This window comes from Gigantopelta aegis, chromosome 8, assembly GCF_016097555.1.
Source record: "Gigantopelta aegis isolate Gae_Host chromosome 8, Gae_host_genome, whole genome shotgun sequence".
NCBI lineage: Eukaryota > Metazoa > Mollusca > Gastropoda > Neomphalida > Peltospiridae > Gigantopelta > Gigantopelta aegis.
In genome coordinates this window covers 72,060,189-72,079,878 of record NC_054706.1, presented here as the reverse complement: position 1 = coordinate 72,079,878, position 19,690 = coordinate 72,060,189, and the positions used below count along the sequence as shown (strand labels likewise).

At 41.3% G+C, this 19,690-nt stretch overlaps 1 protein-coding gene across 1 annotated transcript in view; it reads right to left on the bottom strand.

Moving 5' to 3' along the window:
• Positions 1-18,485, bottom strand: part of LOC121379052 (receptor-type guanylate cyclase Gyc76C-like) — a 158,112-nt gene extending 139,627 nt beyond the window's left edge. The window contains exons 1-2 of the mRNA XM_041507500.1: positions 18,351-18,485; positions 4,901-5,584 (exon numbers count right to left, since the gene is read on the bottom strand). Coding sequence (XP_041363434.1) covers positions 4,901-5,287 — 387 coding nt within the window. The 5' untranslated portion in view covers positions 5,288-5,584; positions 18,351-18,485. The remainder of the gene's footprint in view (positions 1-4,900; positions 5,585-18,350) is intronic.
• Between the last annotated feature and the right edge of the window lie 1,205 nt (positions 18,486-19,690).

The following is a 19,690-nucleotide window of genomic DNA, read 5'->3' as shown; positions in this document are numbered from 1 at the left end:
GCCAACCAGCAATTTCGTGTGTGTCACTCTGCTCTATACTGAGATGATACTGATGAATTGGTCGAACTTCGTAATGAATAATGCTAACGGATGTAGACAACTGCTGACACAGTTTGATCATCCTTCCCTATTACAGCACAGGACCTTGTAATCTGAGTAATCGAAGGAAATTATGCAAAGTCAGTTTACATACGTGGAATGCATTTAATTTCACTGACCGTAATTTGCGAGGTACGTATCTATTCTGTTTTAAATAAACTTAATTTTGAATTACAGCCAACAACAAGGTCGATAAACACACATGCATGCACGCACGCACGCGCGTAAACATATTCGATTTGAAAAATTTATAATGTAATGTAAGTAACGTTCTTAGCAATGTGTAGTTTAATTATAAAAAGCTATAATAACCTAAACTATTTTAAACTGGTTAGTAATTAGGATCAGTGAATGAATTACTCTATATAATATGTGCTATTACATTACAAAACAAATTCACAGCAATGTGGCAGTCCTCTCAGACCGGGCGGGTTAGTGATTCGTAGAGACAATCACAATCTTGCCAAAATACCCTTTCGACTCAGTTTTGTGCGAATATACGATTTTGATCATGCTATTTTTTATAGTGTTACATCATTGCGCTATTCGCATCAACAGTAACATAAAATCATGAAATAGTCCATAGTGTTAAATCATTGCGCTATTCGCATCAACACTATCATAAAATCATGAAATAGTCCATAGTGTTAAATCATTGCGCTATTCGCATCGGCAGTAACATAAAATCATGAAATAGTCCATAGTGTTACATCATTGCGCTATTCGCATCAACAGTATCATAAAATCATGAAATAGTCCATAGTGTTACATCACTGCGCTATTCGCATCGGCAGTAACATAAAATCATGAAATAGTCCATAGTGTTACATCATTGCGCTACTCGCATCGGCAGTAACATAAAATCATGAAATGGTCCAAAGTGTTAAATTATTGTGCTACTCTCATCGCAGTAATATAAAATCATGAACTAGTTAAGTGTTACATTATTGTGCTACTCGTATCGACAGTAACATAAAATCATGAAATAGTTCATAGTGTTACGCCTCGGTGGTGTCGTGGTTACGCCATCGGACATACAGCTTGTAGGTACTGAGTTCGCAGCCCGGTACCGGCTCCCACCCAGAGCGAGTTTTAACGACTCAGTGGGTAGGTGTAAGGCCACTACACCATCTTCTCTCTCACTAACCACTAACAACTAACAACATTGTCCTGAACAGATAGCCTAGATAGCTGACGTGTGTGTCCAGGACAGTGTGCCTGGACATTAATAGGATATAAGCACAAAAATAAGTTGCAATGAAATGGAATAGTGTTACATTATTGCGCTACTCCCATCGGCAGTAACAGGTGGCCAGTGAAGGTAGCTCGAAGCTGAGTACAGTCGGTTGAATATTTTTTTTGTATGCAAATAAGATATACTTCAATACTTCTTTTGTAACAGATGCACAGTACGCTATGGTTATATTAGAAGTGAAGTTTGTCGCATTGCTCTGAAATGGCTTAGATTGAAACAACGATATATCACCAAAATACCACATTGGATGCAGGTTGAATTATACGATATTTATATACAACAGCTAAGCGGAGGAATACCATTGTGAAAACTGTCATAAAGCGCGATGTTAAGTCATCTGGGAAATTGTAGTGGTAACTGTGAAAGTAGTTTTTATTTATATTCATAACATATAATTTCCATCACAATAATTAAAATGTTTGTCGACGTAACTAGCCCTATTATTCATAATATTAGCGTGTATTCAAATTAAATGTCACCAAACAGAACGACTTTTGCTAAGCCAGACTTCATACAAAGAAACAAATGGCGAAAAGGCATTTTGTTGACGACTGTCAAACATCATTAGCATTCCAATTCACTTTCACTTTCAAGTTTCTGTTGTAATACACTGTCCATTCGTCATGGAATACTCGTACAACATTTCATTGTTAAGGATAACATGTAATGCCGTTAATTAGACAGAAGTTCAAAAGATACCTTTCATTTAGAAATCAAATATGTATTTAAATTGAGTCTGCAAAACCACTAAGAATATACTCTGAGTGATTGTATTCTGTGTTTGATTTAAGCTTAATTTAGATGAAGATTATTTTAATGTGATATTTATTCGTTAATTTTCGAGATATCAGGTCGCATAATCAGAAGTATGACCACCAAGATTTGATTGGGCATCGCATTGTTCAAAGGCAATTGTCAATAAAGGTGACTCCTTACTATTAACAAGAATGTGCATCGGTAGATACAAGTTGCTACTTGGGAAAATAATAAGATTTGACAAATTGAAAAATGCAATAAAGTAGATTGTAGAGGTAACGAAAATGCAATATATTCCAAAACGTCACAAGAATCCATACAAGAAGAGGTACATCGTGGGGTCAAGCAAATTCACCACCAAATCCTTGTCTCGAAGATTGACCATTATCCTGATCACCTTCAAGGATGGCATTATTAGGTATTGATCAAATGTCTTCAAGACACACGTGGATTCTAAACAATTCCAAAGATTTACTTGAAATAATTCACTGTCAATCCAGACGAAAGTTTTTCTAATATTAAAACATTTAACTGTACAACGTTATATGCCCCAGCTCCCGACAAGCTTATGGACAAATTTCGTTCCTTAATCAATGGGGCATTTGTTAAAAAAACCCAACCAAAAAAAAAAAAAAAAAAAAACTCCAACAAACAAACAACGGTGAGCGAAGATAAAATTACATAACTATCTTCCACGGATCTTGACAATTGGCGAAGACCGAGGAGTGAATCCAGACTAAAGTATACTGAGACAGACATAAGTATGTGATATGCTAGACTTCCTCATTGACAAAATATATGTCAAATTAGGGGATATGACATGTAGACAGGAAATAGGAATCCCCATGGGAACCAACTATGTTCCACTACTCACCGATTTGTTTCTCTGTTCATATCTGGTCGAATCGAAAAGAAAAAATAATTTGGCTAAACCCTTTAACTTTACTTTCCACTATATTTTAATGATCTTATATCATTAAATACTAGCAGTATTACAGATTACTTTCCACTGATTTACCCACAAGAGTTAGAAATAAATGAAACATATCAAGGTATTAAATTAGTTTCTTTCCTCGATATAAGCACAGCTATTCAAAGCGATACTGGTCTCCAAACTAAGCTGTATTACAAAAGGGATGACTTCAAGTTCCCCTTTATGTTGCACAATATACCTTCTGCTTCAGCTTTCGGTGTCTACATATCGCAACGTCTAAGATACCTTAACGCATGTTCATTTTATGCAGATTTCAAACAACGCCATATCATTCTGGCACAGTTGTTTCATCAGGGTTATGCTGTCCAGTGATACTTCAGGGTATTAAAAAGGTTTTATGGCAGACATTGGGAGGCTATAGCTACTAAATATAATGCATCACTGAACAAAATGATGGCGGATGCTTTTTCATCTCTTTAGTGAAACTCTTGCACATTTATGATTTTTTTCCATCTTTTCATCGTTTTAGATGAAGTGACATAAATACTTGACAGCTGTGGTAACAGTACTCATGACGGGTGCCACCTTTCATCGTTTTAGATGAAGTGACATAAATACTTGACAGCTGTGGTAACAGTACTCATGACGGGTGCCACCTTTCGCGCACACCTGATATCATCACTGCCATGACAGTGATTAATGAGTGTATATCTTCACAGCTGTACATATTCTAATGAACTCTGTCCGGTGCTAGTTTTCATTTAGTAACTAGTCTGGTGGTAGCAGTCTTCTTTGTGGCGATCTTTTATTGAAATACCAATAAAGGATCTTCTTGGGAATAGCTGTTCTCCTGTAGACGAGGCACTAGATATTTATGGACTCATCCACTATTTTGCCAAATGCCCATTCGACTCTGCAATGTGCAGAGATGTGGCTCTGATTATGTATTACGGTTTTGTCGTTCATCTTTCGAAAGAGACATAGTAAACATAACAATTTTATGATGTTTTTAAAAATATATAATATAGACATACGTTATGATTTAAACTCGGTTATCACCTCCCCCAACACTGATAGCATCATCTTCTCAACCAAATCCACAGAACAAGAAAACGGAAACCACTGCAACCTCTAATACAGCATAGCAACTTTCTGGTTTTAAAAAAAGTATAATATAGTTATACGTTATGATTAAAATCTCGATACTGGTGGTATCCACCACACTCGTTATTACCACTACAATAAAACAGAAGCCATTGCAAAGGTAGGTTTGCCAAACGTTTCCATTCTGTCCAGATATGTCCACACGACACCAGTTGTCAAAGACGTTATTTGGAAGTCAAATCAAACTTTAACATGTTAAAACGTATTAAATAAAAGTCAGTGTGCAAGAAAACGGCAATGAAAGTGTATCTTATTTTGATTACATGTATATTGAGCTGGTGATAAGAGTAGAACATAATTATGTTTAATAAAACAGTAGAAAATTAAAACAATAGAAAATTAAAATCGACATAAATCTGATCGCATTTATTTTACATTGGAAGTAACCTTCCTAAAAAAAAGGTAAACAAATCGCACAACAGAAAAACAGAAATACTCAAAAGTCATTTACCTATATGTTATAAGATACTAGAGACATTGTTAAGTTGGGACAATTCATTGTTATCACGAGCCCTTTTTTACTTCTCTTTTTTTAAAACGTGAATAGTGTAATTAGGTTTTTTAAATACGTCTTCCCCCCTCCCACACACACCAAGCAAAACTATATGAAAGCTCCTCTGGCTTCATTAACACAATGAATAAATTAATTTTGATAAATATTTTCAAAAGTTTTACAAAACAATTTTACTTACATACGATATCATGGGCAACTGAAACGATGCTGCAACACGTGCTTCCACCGTGCAACTTTCTTCCGGTCCGAAAAACGCCACCGCCCCTTCGCGCCACTGTTCCGCCAAGTAGCGCGTGGCGAGGAGGGAGTTGGCCCTGGTATCCGCCCATATCATATTGACCCTGTGACCTGGGATTAGCAGGTCGTCGTTTATTTCGTTGACAGCAAGCGTTATCGCACCCGATATCAGTCTTCCTTGAATTGATATCAGCCTGAAGTCCGACATCGTCGAAGTCAAGTATCCGATGGTGATGTTCTTCAAAGAATTGATGGGTAGGGTTGAGATGAGGAAGAACAAACACACGCCAAACAGAACGGACGGACGGTGTGACATGTTGATGGTCATTCATGCCTGTCCGACAGTCGATCGTCTAACGAAGAACACATCTTGCGTGCTGGTGGCGGGCTCTTTAAACGTTGTTGATGGTAGAAAAACCTTTGGATGTCACCATATAGTACGCGGTCCAAGAAGAATAGACGGAACGCTGCGTACCGTCAGCGCTTTTATAGAACTTTGATTAAGTCCAGGCTATGTTGTATTGATCAGGCTCGGAGATGCTGCGATTGAGAGTTGAAAGTTTTTCATTTCACTTGATGTTGTAGAGTTTATATACTCCCAGCACCAATTTATTATCAGTCAGATCTGCAATGAAGAAGAATAAGAAAAAAACAACATCAGACCTTCTATTGAAACTAAATGATGTAGTTATTTAGAGATGTTCCAAAACATCTACGAGTTGATATCTTTATGCACCATGCGTCAACCACTCAGAGGAAATAATCGATGCATACACCATGGCTTGTCTTTCCGCAAAACTGAACACCGAAAGTAAAATATTAAAAACAAAAACAAAAAACATTTTCAAACGATCTTGGTGCGTTCACATCAGATTGACATCATACTAAACATGATTCGTAAAGACGATTTCCGCTATTGTGGCCAGTGATTGACAAGTTTCGGCCGTCCTTTCAATGTGTTAGTTAGCCAATCGGAAGCCTTGAGATGGAGACCGTATAGACCAGTGAAACAGTTTAGATGCAGTTTCACACAATCTGACACCAGCCAGTGTTGAAGATGCGGTAATCTGTGGCGAAAATGGAGCTAATTTGTGGCGAATAAAAGACTCAAGTAAAATTGTCGACAGTACGCTGACCTATAAATTGGTCATAAGATACTCGTAGAGCAATGGATGTAAAACCCCAGCCACTTCATATTGTTGGATATGTGTGCAAGATGAGCTTGACCTTCATGAACAGATTAAGAGGGGTGTAAGAGAAGGAAAGGAATGTTTGTTTAACATTACATAAGCATATTTTACACTATAAAAACGTCGTTCCGTAGTACAGTCATAAAGCGCTCGACCGATGCGCGTGCGCGAGCACACACACACACACATACACACATACACATAGACACACACACACATATATAGACACACACACACACACACAGATAAACACATACATACACAGACACACACAAATACACATTCACACGCACATACACACATAGACATACACACACAGACACGCACGAATACACACACAAGCACGCAGACATACATACAATGACACACACACACACACACACACACACACACACACACACACACACATAAAGACATGTTTTTAAAATGCTCGACGGAACAGAAACACACACACACACACACACACACACACACACACACACGCGCGCGCGTACATTCACAAGTACAAGTACATTCACACACACGTACACAACTTGCATACAACCGCGCACGTACACAATAGTCTACAACGAGATTAGATTAGATTAGATTAGATGTTTAACGGCACCCCAGCACGACAAATACGTCAGCTAACTATGGAAAATTCAAATAATAGAATGGACCAATGAATGAATGTTTAACAACAACGTAGCACGAAAAGTACTTCGGCTATTGGGTGTCAGTCTAAGGTAAGTGCAAAAATTAAGTAAAAATTAAAACGTTATAAGTTAAACCGTTTAAAGAGGTCAAACGTAAGTAACCCAATCAACACAAAAAGAAAAAACCCCCATCATATTTAAAAAACCATTATCACAGATGCTTACAGAACTCGTTTTGAAATTTAGAAGAGATACCGAACGTGTGCTGTATTCGCCATTCGGGGTAACCCATGATAATGGTTGCCACCCCAGCACCACGATGAGGATTTTGTGCTGTATTCGCCACTCTGAGGGAAACACATGAGAGTGGTTGCCACCCCAGCACCACGATGAGGATTTTGTGCTGTATTCGCCACTCCGAGGGAAACACATGAGAGTGGTTGCCACCCCAGCACCACGATGAGGAATATGTGCATCTGAGGGAAACACATGAGAGTGGTTACCACCCCAGCACCACGATGAGGATTTTGTGCTGTATTCGCCACTCTGAGGGAAACACATGAGAGTGGTTACCATCCCAGCACCACGATGAGGAATATGTGCATCTGAGGGAAATCCATGAGAGTGGTTGCCACCCCAGCATCACGACGAGGAATATGTGCTGTATTCGCCACTTTGAGGGAAACACATGAGAATGGTTGCCACCCCAGCACCACGATGAGGAATATGTGCTGTATTCGCCACTTTGAGGGAAACACATGAGAATAGTTGCCACCCCAGCACCACTATGAGGAATATGTGCTGTATTCGCCACTTTGAGGGAAACGCATGATAATGGTTGCCACCCCTGCACCACGATGAGGAATATGTGCATCTGAGGGAAATCCATGAGAGTGGTTGCCACCCCAGCACGACGATGAGGAATATGTGCTGTATTCGCCACTTTGAGGGAAACACATGAGAATGGTTGCCACCCCAGCACCACGATGAGGAATATGTGCATCTGAGGGAAATCCATGAGAGTGGTTACCACCCCAGCACCACGATGAGGAATATGTGCATCTGAGGGAAATCCATGAGAGTGGTTGCCACCCCAGCACGACGATGAGGAATATGTGCTGTATTCGCCACTTTGAGGGAAACACATGAGAATGGTTGCCACCCCAGCACCACGATGAGGAATATGTGCTGTATTCGCCACTTTGAGGGAAACACATGAGAATGGTTGCCACCCCAGCACCACTATGAGGAATATGTGCTGTATTCGCCACTCTGAGGGAAACGCATGATAATGGTTGCCACCCCAGCACCACTATGAGGAATAAGTGCTGTATTCGCCACTTTGAGGGAAACGCATGATAATGGTTGCCACCCCAGCACCACTATGAGGAATATGTGCTGTATTCGCCACTTTGAGGGAAACGCATGATAATGGTTGCCACCCCAGCACCACGATGAGGAATATGTGCTGTATTCGCCACTTTGAGGGAAACGCATGATAATGGTCGCCACCCCTGCACCACGATGAGGAATATGTGCTGTATTCGCCACTTTGAGGGAAACGCATGAGAATGGTTACCACCCCAGCACCACGATGAGGAATATGTGCATCTGAGGGAAATCCATGAGAGTGGTTGCCACCCCAGCATCACGACGAGGAATATGTGCTGTATTCGCCACTTTGAGGGAAACACATGAGAATGGTTGCCACCCCAGTACCACGATGAGTAATATGTGCTGTATTCAATGGTTGCCACCCCAGCACCACGATGAATAACAACAGATTTAGGGGCACGCCGTATAAATAACGAGTCAAACTTACCGATATATGTTGCTAATAACCACAATAATAAAGCAATTTAGATGTAAGTTAATAACGATCAACAAGAAACCGATATTTGATTTTGATTAATATACAGGGCTAAAGAAACGATATTTGAAGAAGTGGGAGGGACACAAGCCAGATCTGTATCTTTATATAGAGTAATGCTAGTGTCAGATTACCAACTGCCAGCACAGAATTGGCCAAATCGACGATTAATGGCATACACGACGAGAATCGAGTTGTAAGAAAGAAAGAAATGTTTTATTTAACGACGCACTCAACACATTTTAATTACGGTTATATGGCGTCAGACATATGGTTAAGGACCACACAGATATTGAGAGAGGAAACCCGCTGTCGCCACTTCATGGGCTACTCTTTCCGATTAGCAGCAAGGGATCTTTTATATGCACCATCCCATACAGGATAGCACATACCACGGCCTTTGATATACTAGTCGTGGTGCACTGGCTATGACGAGAAATAGCCCAATGGGCCCATCGACGGGGATTGATCCCAGACCGACCGCGCATCGAGCGAGCGCTGTACCACTGGGCTACGTCCGGCCCCGAGTTGTAAGAGTGCTTAAACAAGCAGCTGGACAGTTGTATCTAGAAGTCATGAGTTCGCCAACTTTGTTCTGGCAATTGGTAGTCTGAGACTAACATAAGACATACACACAATCGTACATTTTCACCCCCACGGGTGATGAATACGAACCTATGGTAGAATCTCACACAGTTAATTGGATTTTCTCCACCGGCTTCAAGACCTGGGCGTTCATCGTATTATATCTATAATTACACATACATTCAGCCTAACGTTGGGACAATGCTTAATGTGCGCCATTGTTGTGAGTATATTAAACATGTTAGTGACACGTAAATCTAATGACAGCTGTGTATTAAATATGCATGGGTTTCATTAACAGGAATGTAGAGGAAAAACATCGTATAGACCGAAATACTGTCATACGCTTCACGTATTAGTCAACGAATATCCTTTAGGGTCCAATGTGCCAAATCAATTCCTATTGCTGATAATGGATCTATTTACTTAAGCAGCTTATCAACACACCCAGACAGTGGTCCAATAACAAAGTGTGGCATCTCACATTTAATCTACAAGAATAGAAGGAGATGGGGGTGTCACATACCATTTTAAAGATTTGATGAATGTTTTTATCAGCAACCCTCATTTTTGCAGAAAACATCAGTTGCGTTTTAGGGTACCCTGCACTGGTTTCAACCTCTAGTGTATTCTGCTAAACAACTGCATAACAAATAAAAGTGTATTTATTTATTTATTTATTGGCAATGGATAATAATATTTGCATAAATAATCGATATCACATATTACTATTAATCAGAGCCGCAGCCGTTTTTACTTCGAAATTATTTGACAGTGCACGTTGAACTTTGACACGGAACTTTCTGGTTTGGTACAATGCAACCTATAACTACACTGGTCAATGCGGAAGAGTCTGTTAAAATAGTTTACCATTATTTATCTCCCTTGCCGAAAAGTTGCCGATGTCAAATTGTCCACGAAGCATCGCAGTCCATCAAGGAATAGCGTTTTCTTAACGAGGCTGATTGATGAAACAAGAAACAATAGGAAACATGTTTTTACTGACACCCCAGTACATTTTAAACAACGGTTATTTTGTGTCTAACATATTATAGTTATTTGGACACTTTAAATTTGTTTTCTTTAAAGACATCACTGGAGTACATTGCTATTATAGTTAGTTGCAAACCCTAGAGCACAGTGATTAATTAATCAAAGGTTATTGAATGTCAAACATTTGGTAATTCTGACACGTAGTCTTCAAAGGAAGCCAATTATATTTTCCCATTAGCAACAAGGGATCTTTCCATTAGCAACAAGGGATCTTTCCATTAGCAACAAGGGATCTTCCCATTAGCAACAAGGGATCTTTCCATTAGCAACAAGAGATCTTTCCATTAGCAACAAGGGATCTTTCCATTAGCAACAAGAGATCTTTCCATTAGCAACAAGGGATCTTTCATACATGAACAGACATGATATCTCCAGCCAGTGCACCACGACTGATACATCAAAGACTGTGGTATGTACTGCCCAGTCTGTGGGATGGTGCAAATAAAACAACCCTTGCTGCTAATCGAAAAGAGTATCCCATGAAGTGGCGACATCCGGTTTCCTCTCTCAATATCTGTGAGGTCCTTAACCGTATGTTTGACGCCATATAACCGTGTATATAATGTGTTGAGTGCGTCGTTAGATAAAACATTTCTTTCTTTCAGACATGATATCACATTATACGGTGTTTGGTATACCAGTCGTGGGGCACTGATTGGGTTGAAACAAAAGGTCAGTGTGTCCACCGAGCAGGTTCGATACTACGATCCAAGAACCTACGGTGAGCGGTCTACCTACCGAGCAGGTTCGATACTACGATCCAAGAACCTACGGTGAGCGGTCTACCTACTGAGCTAAATACCCCCCTCCCCCCCCCCCCCCCCCCCCCCATGTCCACATTTGGTCTAGACAAGATATTAGGAAAGGAAACATGCCATCACACAGGTCACTTCAACCGAAAAGTTTAAAAATACATCTTTTACATCTACTTTCACGCAGACGGGGCAACACACTTTATAACATGGCTTTTGCTGTGGGGTCTTTGGATAGATAAAAATCCGAGTCCATCTATGTCGATTGATCCTACGACCTATCGCACGTTGAGCAGGTGACAGTTGTACATTTAGGTCTCGGTAAGCGGAGTGTGTTATCAGTGGTAAATGCTAGACATGTTGTATTATCAGTAGTAATAACACTATAATATATTAATAACACACAAGGCCTTTTCAACATTTTCCGATCGTTCTAACCGCTGCTTCTCTCTTGATGTGTACTGCCGACAACCAGTTTTGAACTTATCCGATCCCACACTTAGCAAGGCTCTTTTCTGCGCTAAGGTCCAGTCGATTACCATGTCGTGCTAAATATTGCGTACAAAGATGAATACCATAAATACAACGGCGATGGAAGCCGCCATTTTTGTAACTTAATATAGAAGTGGCTATATATATGACGGTCAGGGTGGGTTTTTTTTTTTTTTTTTTTTTTTTTTTTTTTTTTTTTTTTTTTTGAAATACCAGAGTAAAGCCACCAGACCCTTTCAAAACTTCCCCTTTGCACGGGTTACATTTAACATCAATATAAAGGGATTTAATGCACTTGATTTGATTCATCAGAAAGTCGAATAATTCGACGAAGGATATTCTCAAATGATATCTGACCTACCAGTTTGACATGAGCGAATACGCTGTCAACCATGTTGTCAGGTCACGCAACCGAGAAATCTAGACATAAAAGATGAGAAGGGAAACCTAAAATAAGAATTTAAAGTAGAACAAAACTGTTGGTCTACTTTGTAATGGACCATGCCAGGAAACCGACCAAAGCTCTCAACTGGATTCTTTCGTGTCGCGGTTAGTCGCCTTAAAGTTCGATTCATTATACAAAATAAATACGCAAGTTTTATGCGTCATTAAATGAATGCGGTTTTCGAATTTAATGGAGGGTTAGAGAGAGAGAGAGAGAGAGAGAGAGAGAGAGAGAGAGAGAGAGAGAGAGAGAGAGAGAGAGAGAGAGAGAGAGAGAGAGAGAGAGAGAGAGAGGGCGGGATGGAGGGAGGGAGGGGGGGGGGGGAGAGACACAAATAAATTCATTGTATACACGAGATTATTCAAAGCTCTTCTAAATTCAAAGAGGAGTGCACACCACAAGCACCCTCTCCCCAGATCCGCGTCTGCAAGACACGATAAATAAACAAATTTCTGATGCACTTATACCTAAATCTACCTAGGACATCTTGATAACAGCTTTAAAGAATGACTTCTTCAGAAAGCTCAAATGATTACCTTTAGCCTGTGCACACTACGTGAAAATTGGCAGCCGGAAGGAATTGGGATTATTGAGCTTCCTCTGGTCTATGGCCTTTGAGATACTGCCACTGACCCATTACAGAGGTTTCGTATTCAGAGAAATACAGGTCACGACTGCAGAATCCCGATGACAGTCACACGAAAATAAACAGGATACACATACAGAGAGAGAGAGAGAGAGAGAGAGAGAGAGAGAGAGAGAGAGAGAGAGAGAGAGAGAGAGAGAGAGAGAGAGAGAGAGACAAAGAGGGTAGAGAGTGAGACACACATGTATAAAAAAATATATATAGACACACACACACACAGACACACACACCACACACACAGAGAGAGAGAGAGAGGCAGAGAGAGAGGCAGAGAGAGAGAGAGAGAGAGAGAGAGAGAGAGAGAGAGAGAGAGAGAGAGGCCGACCTCTACCATCACAATAGCTACTGTATATGCACGTTCCCACAAACCGTTGACGTACCAGACTTGGCTGTTAGTATCAAGAATATCAACTATTGCAAAATTACATTGAAAATAGCAACTCTTACTAACTGAAAACGATGTTTCGGTTTTGTTATTATTAATCAATAAAGTGACGATTCATCTCTATTATTTTAAACATTTTTATCAACAATTTCCCCACAGACAATGTTAAGCAAAATTGGCCTTGACATACTGATTGTCGTGTAGTGATTTAATCATGTGGAAACACGATGAGTCTAAATTGGGGCATCGATTTTATGACTTCTCACGCCTTAGGCGGAAGTTCTTTCGCCGTAAGAAACCCCACTGATGCTTGGAAGCAAGCGTTTGACGTCATGACAAATTTACAATATTCATTATTATCTGAAAGCATTCGTCTGAATGTACTATAGTGGTTGATGAAAAGGTGGAACAGCCAACGTATACTTGTAACCAAGACAAACCGCAAAATAGAGTTAGCATTAGTTTCCATTCAAAACAACGTCCTTGTTTTCCTGATGATGAACGTACAAATCAATGAGAATTGTTCCACAAAAGAACCGCTGATACCTATGCTATTAACACCTTTTAATACCCCCATCCCTCAAAACACCATTTAAAAAAGAAACAACGACAAGAACAACAAACAAACAAAACAAAAAACAAAAAGAAGCAGAAAAAAGGGAAGAAATATTTGCGTAACGAAACCTCAGCACACTTAAACTAAGAGGGCCGAATTTACAAAGCATATGTTTCCTATACGCACGCATGTATATGCAGTTACACGTGTGTGAGGCATGTATATGCAGTGACACGTGTGTGAGGCATGTATATGCAGTCACACGTGTGTGAGGCATGCATATGCAGTCACACGTGTGTGAGGCATGCATATGCAGTCACACGTGTGTGAGGCATGCATATGCAGTCACACGTGTGTGAGGCATGCATATGCAGTCACACGTATGTGAGGCATGCATATGCAGTCACACGTGTGTGAGGCATGCATATGCAGTCACACGTGTGTGAGGCATGCATATGCAGTCACACGTGTGTGAGGCATGCATATGCAGTCACACGTGTGTGAGGCATGTATATGCAGTTACACGTGTGTAAGACATAAACAGGCTTTGTAAATTCGGCCCCAACTAATAACTGTCTAATATGTAATAATTTCAACACTTCGTCAAGAGAATAAAAAAGGAAAAACTCGCAGTCATGAAATATGGCTTCTCTTACAGAAAAAAGTACAAAACATATTATTAATGCCATCCCCATAGTCAAGAGTGTACACACAGCGGTCTTTGTTGTGAGGGTTGGGACAAAAAACAACAACCGACACACAAAAAAAGCCCCTCAAAACAAAGACACACAAAAAAAAAAGCAACAATGAAAAAAAAAAAAAAAAAAAAAAAAAAAAAAACCCTTAAGCAAACAACATCACGGGCGACCGATCCTGCGACCCATCACATCTTAGGTGGCTTCTTTACCGAAGCACGCCCGGCCCCTCTCTACGACACCACGTCCACCAATAGTCAAACGTCAAGCACGCCCGGCCCCTCTCTACGACACCACGCCCACCAATAGTCAAACGTCAATCACGACTTGCGTTCCATTTTATTTTCAGTATAATTTTATTTTTCCGCGGGTCAAGAAGCTGGTTTTTAATGGAGAATACTAAATGTTCCCTCTTCATCGTTGATCCCGAGTGTTGATGCCTGACTTAAACAACAGTTATGTCTGAACTGCCTCAATCACAGAAGAGGAACCAAGGATTCTCGGCGCCGTGGTCAAATTAGCTAACCCGATTATATGAATATCAATTTATCAAACCTGTTGTACTTGCATGAGGTTCAGAGATACCGTTCATTGCATAAAGTAGTATGTAACACTTGTAGCAATATGAAACACGAACAGAGAGCACGTCGATTAATGAATCATCGGCTATTAGATGTGAAACGTTTGGTAATTCTGACATGTAGTCATAAGAAGAAACCTGCTACATGTTTTCTTATGCAGCAAGGGATATTTTATATGCACTTTCCCACAGACAGGAAAACACATACGACGGACTTTATAACACGGTTGTGGTGCACAGTGTGGAATGAGAAAAAACCCAGTCAGTTGAATGAATCCACCGAGGTGGTTTGATTCTGCGACGCAACCACTTCAAGCAAGCACTCAACCGACTGAGTTAAATCCCGCCCTGCTAACAATATAACAAATACATTAAAAATACAAGAGGTGAATTACTCACAATGCATGTTGTAATGATGATGGCATTTATGTAAATACAGTGTAATATGATATAGCGTATCAGACGGTTTATTGGCTGCTGTATACGTAGTCATACACACACGTCCATGTATACAATTGTGCCTGTAGACTTACGAGGATTTGCATAAGATTATTTACCCCAAACCCAGTGCTACACGATTAGCATATCAAAGACCATGGTATGTGCTATTATGTCTAGAAATAGTATATGTGGCGAGAGTAGGTTTCTCTCTTATTATCTAGACCAAGTGAGGAAATAACCATATGCTAGACACCAAATAACCGTAGTTTAAATTGTGCTGAAGTGTTGTTAAACATACATTAATTTCCTTTCCTTTCACTTTCATTCATTTCACCTAATTTGTATGCTTATATCAAATTATGGTTCAACCAAGTTGTCCTGTGCACATACCTCGTCTATGGTTCAACCAAGTTGTCCTGTGCACATACCTCGGCTATGGTTCAACCAAGTTGTCCTGTGGACATACCTCGGCTATGGTTCAACCAAGTTGTCCTGTGCACATACCTCGGCTATGGTTCAACCAAGTTGTCCTGTGCACATACCTCGGCTATGGTTCAACCAAGTTGTCCTGTGCACATACCTCGGCTATCTGTGCTGTCTGTTCAGGACAGTGGGTTAGTCATTCGTTGTTATTTAGCGAGAAAAAGAAGCTGTTATAGTGGCCCCCATAGGACCTTTAAAACTCGCCCTGGGTAAGATCCGGAACCGGAGTGTGAACCCAGTACCTACCGGCCGTAAGTCTGATGCCTCAACCACTACATCACGGAAGCTGGTTCATTTGTAGCTCGTGAGAGGCTGATTTACACGGGAGTAACTCGACCCGAGTTCAGCGACGCTAACGTTCGCGAACTATTTCACTGGTACCCGATGTGGTCATTTGGTTTAACGTGAAGTACATAAATCAGGCTTGCGAACGTTTCTATCCCTGTTTGATTTGACTGAACTCAGCCCTGATATATCATGGAGCGATCTATCACACCTCAGGCGGAAGCTCTACTACTGACCTACACCTCGCTTCTTACGACTTACAGCCATACATTCTGTAAAGTGCTTTCCTTTGATGTCCCTGTGATGCTGGCAGCAATATTACTTTACTGTATGCTAACATTTCAATCGTAGTTTGGCCTGATGCTCGGGGATACGATAGTGATACTGAGTGGAGGTCAGTCGTACAATTACTGCGATCACCTAAATAGTTTGACGGATATAACATGGTTTTCCTTTCGGGCTTTTCCTCTAATAACCATGAACATAATCCGGCCCATGGGGCAAATTGTGTGTACTAAAAACCACAATAACCTGCTTTGAAACTGACCGACAAAACCGTTATCGTATTCAAAAGTCGTATTCTGGCACAAGTCAGAGTGCCACGTACTATTTAAGAGATTTAAAAAATGTTTTAATCGGGAACCCTCAAGTTTGGAGGAAATCGAAGCTCCATTTTTGTTTTGTATTGTACTCTATACTGGTTGGAACATCTTGTAACAAACAATAACAGCTGTACACACAATGAAAGTATAAACGTAGAAGATTTAAAATGCATTACCAATATGGACAGCAGATTCTGTTAATGCGTTATTAAACGTTGGGTCAACCTTGGACCATGACACACAAGTTTGTCATTCGGTACAATGCAATAAGCTATACACACTACGTCAGTTCCGCGTGTTACAAGACAGAGTTTACAACAACCCAACATATTAATCACAAGTTCTGACCTGGATTCAAGACGGACAAACTCTTTTGGAGAAAAATTAGGTGGCACGACTCGCCGCCATCTTGAACATCACGAGTTCCGGTCAATCTATTTCAAGTGACCATAAAAATAAGCGCATTTACTGGAATATCATGCTGAGTAAGATTGTGGTAAGTGCAATTTCTAGAGAATTCGGTTCATGCTACTACGGAAAATATCTATTTAAAAAATCTCTCTGAACAGAGTGGAGATTCGATCCTTGACACCCCACCCTCTTCCGTACACTCGCCTAACAACGCTAAAGAGACATTTCACATTCTAAACTACGGCTATTTTGATGTCCATCATACAATTAGTTTGATCAAAAGAAGGAAGGAAATGTATTATTTAACGACGCACTCGACACATTTCATTTACGGTTAAATATGGCGTCAGACATATGATTAAGGACCACGCAGATACAGAGAGACGAAACCCGCTGTCGCCACTTCATGGGTTACTCCTTTCGATAAGCAGCAATGGATCTTTTATAGGCACCATCCCAAAGACTGGATAGTGCATACCACGGCCTTTGTTACACCAGATACCACCACAAAGGCTACTTCTAACGAATAGCAACAAGGGACCTTTTATATACACTTACCCAAAGAGAAAAATACATGAATATCGTGGGACACTGGTTGGGACGGGAAAAACCCAACAAGTATGCAAAGGGCGATCGATTCTAATTCCCATCGTACCTTAAGCGAGCGAACCCACCTCAATTCAGAGTTCCCTTCAATGTATTTTCCGAGAAAGCATGACTCAACCCCCCCCCCCCCCCCCCCCCCCCCCCATATAAACTTTGCTCGCCAGTCTAGACTGCGCTCCCTGTTAAAATTTCGACACGGGCGACTACCTTGGTAGCTTTAAATATACGTAGGAAACTAAGACAACTTCTAGAATTCTCACATGAATGAATTTAGATATGTGGGATGTTACATAAATATAGGTCCGACGATGTGGTCCAATTAGCATTCTGTATATAACTTTCACAAGTATAAATAAAACATCTAATTCGAGATGCTCGTGTGTCAAACAAATGTATATAATACGTGACCCGTGGATTTCAAACAAGGAAGTAGCACTGTGGAAATTATAACTTACGACACAACTGTCTTGAATTTCGACAAACTTGAGGTTTGAGGATGTGCATCTTATATATAAGTTTTCAGTCTGCTATTTGATCTTTATTCTTATATCTTGGCCTATTTTGGTTGTACGCGTGTATACATTTACACTCTCGTATTTCCGACATATTATAATTTATACTGTACAATACAATACATGGCTATACAGTGAATCGTACAGGCAAAATATGATCTTACCTTCTTTAAGCATGGCACATCCCAGTAAAATCTATAGTTTGATCATACAGTGACGATTTCATTTACAAATCTACTAATCGTAGAGTTTAAAATTATTGCATTTAATTTCATCCAGGTCCCCATAGCCTAACCTTAGGTATCTGATTGGTTGTTTATAAATATCCTTCAACTTCCTACCTAGTCATTGTTAGCGACACAGTGAAAAATATAATGATCTATTTTTACTAAGTGGAGTGATGGAGGGGTTAGTGGTGGATCACGTGTGATAATAAAAAAAAATGCGGTGGGTGGTGGTGGTGGTGATGGGGGGTGGGGGGGGGGGGGGGGGGGTGGTGGTGTTCGAATAAACCCTGGGCAAACGAGAGGCTTTTCAACTCAACTCGCGATGAGAGTAGACGTGGTTAGCTGCGCTCTTGACTTACCCCCCCCCCCCACCTGGGGGGACTGCTCGCCAGTTTTGGAAAGCTGAGTGAGTATCGCGTCACGCACACCGGGTCACGGGCTTCCGTGACCTTGGTGTACGGGGACGCGATCTCACCGACAAGGAATCGGAAGTGGAGGAAGAGGAAACCTGCGCCAGGAGCGGCACGGGGGGGGGGGGGATCTAAGCTGGCGGCTCAACCGCCAGTGGCGGTCCCTTCTGCGACGCCGCCCCCAGTCCAACCTGAGACGACGCGACGAGCCCCAAGGGAACCGTCGGCCACCGAACTGGACGAGCTCAACACTGCGGTGTGTGAGACGCCCAACGACCCTCCATCACCGACCGTCACATGGCCCAGGAAGAACTGGCCGGTATCTCCGGTACAGCCAGTCGCCTCGCCATCGGCCCGATCGACCACCGTTGGAGAAAAAAGGAAGGCAACATCACCGACCGACCGGCCAGCCAAGGCCGAGAGACCAGCCCCGGTAGTCGCTACCCCTGAAGAGTCCGAATGGACCGTCGCTGTGAACGGACTGAATAAACAACTTCACCAGTACATGCAGGGGGACACGACTGACCCGACGCAGCTACGAGGCAGCCACCTCAACACAGACTGGAGATCCCTGGAGGACGGCAGCAAATACGAACTCCACAACAAGATGTTTGGAACTCATGACACCGTAGTCGTGACGCACCAGAGGGACAAGACCTACCGCCAAGTCATACTTCCGGCCAAGTTGGACAACAAGAACATCCACAAGATGATCCGGGCGGTCTGCGGCCCCGACTACGGTGCTGTAGTGCGTACTTTGCTACGACGCCAACATCTCCTGCCTCTACTCCGGGAATCTTCAGGCTCGCCAAAGTAGACACCAACCTCCATTTTCTTTTTTTGGGCTTAGTTGGACTTTAAAAAATT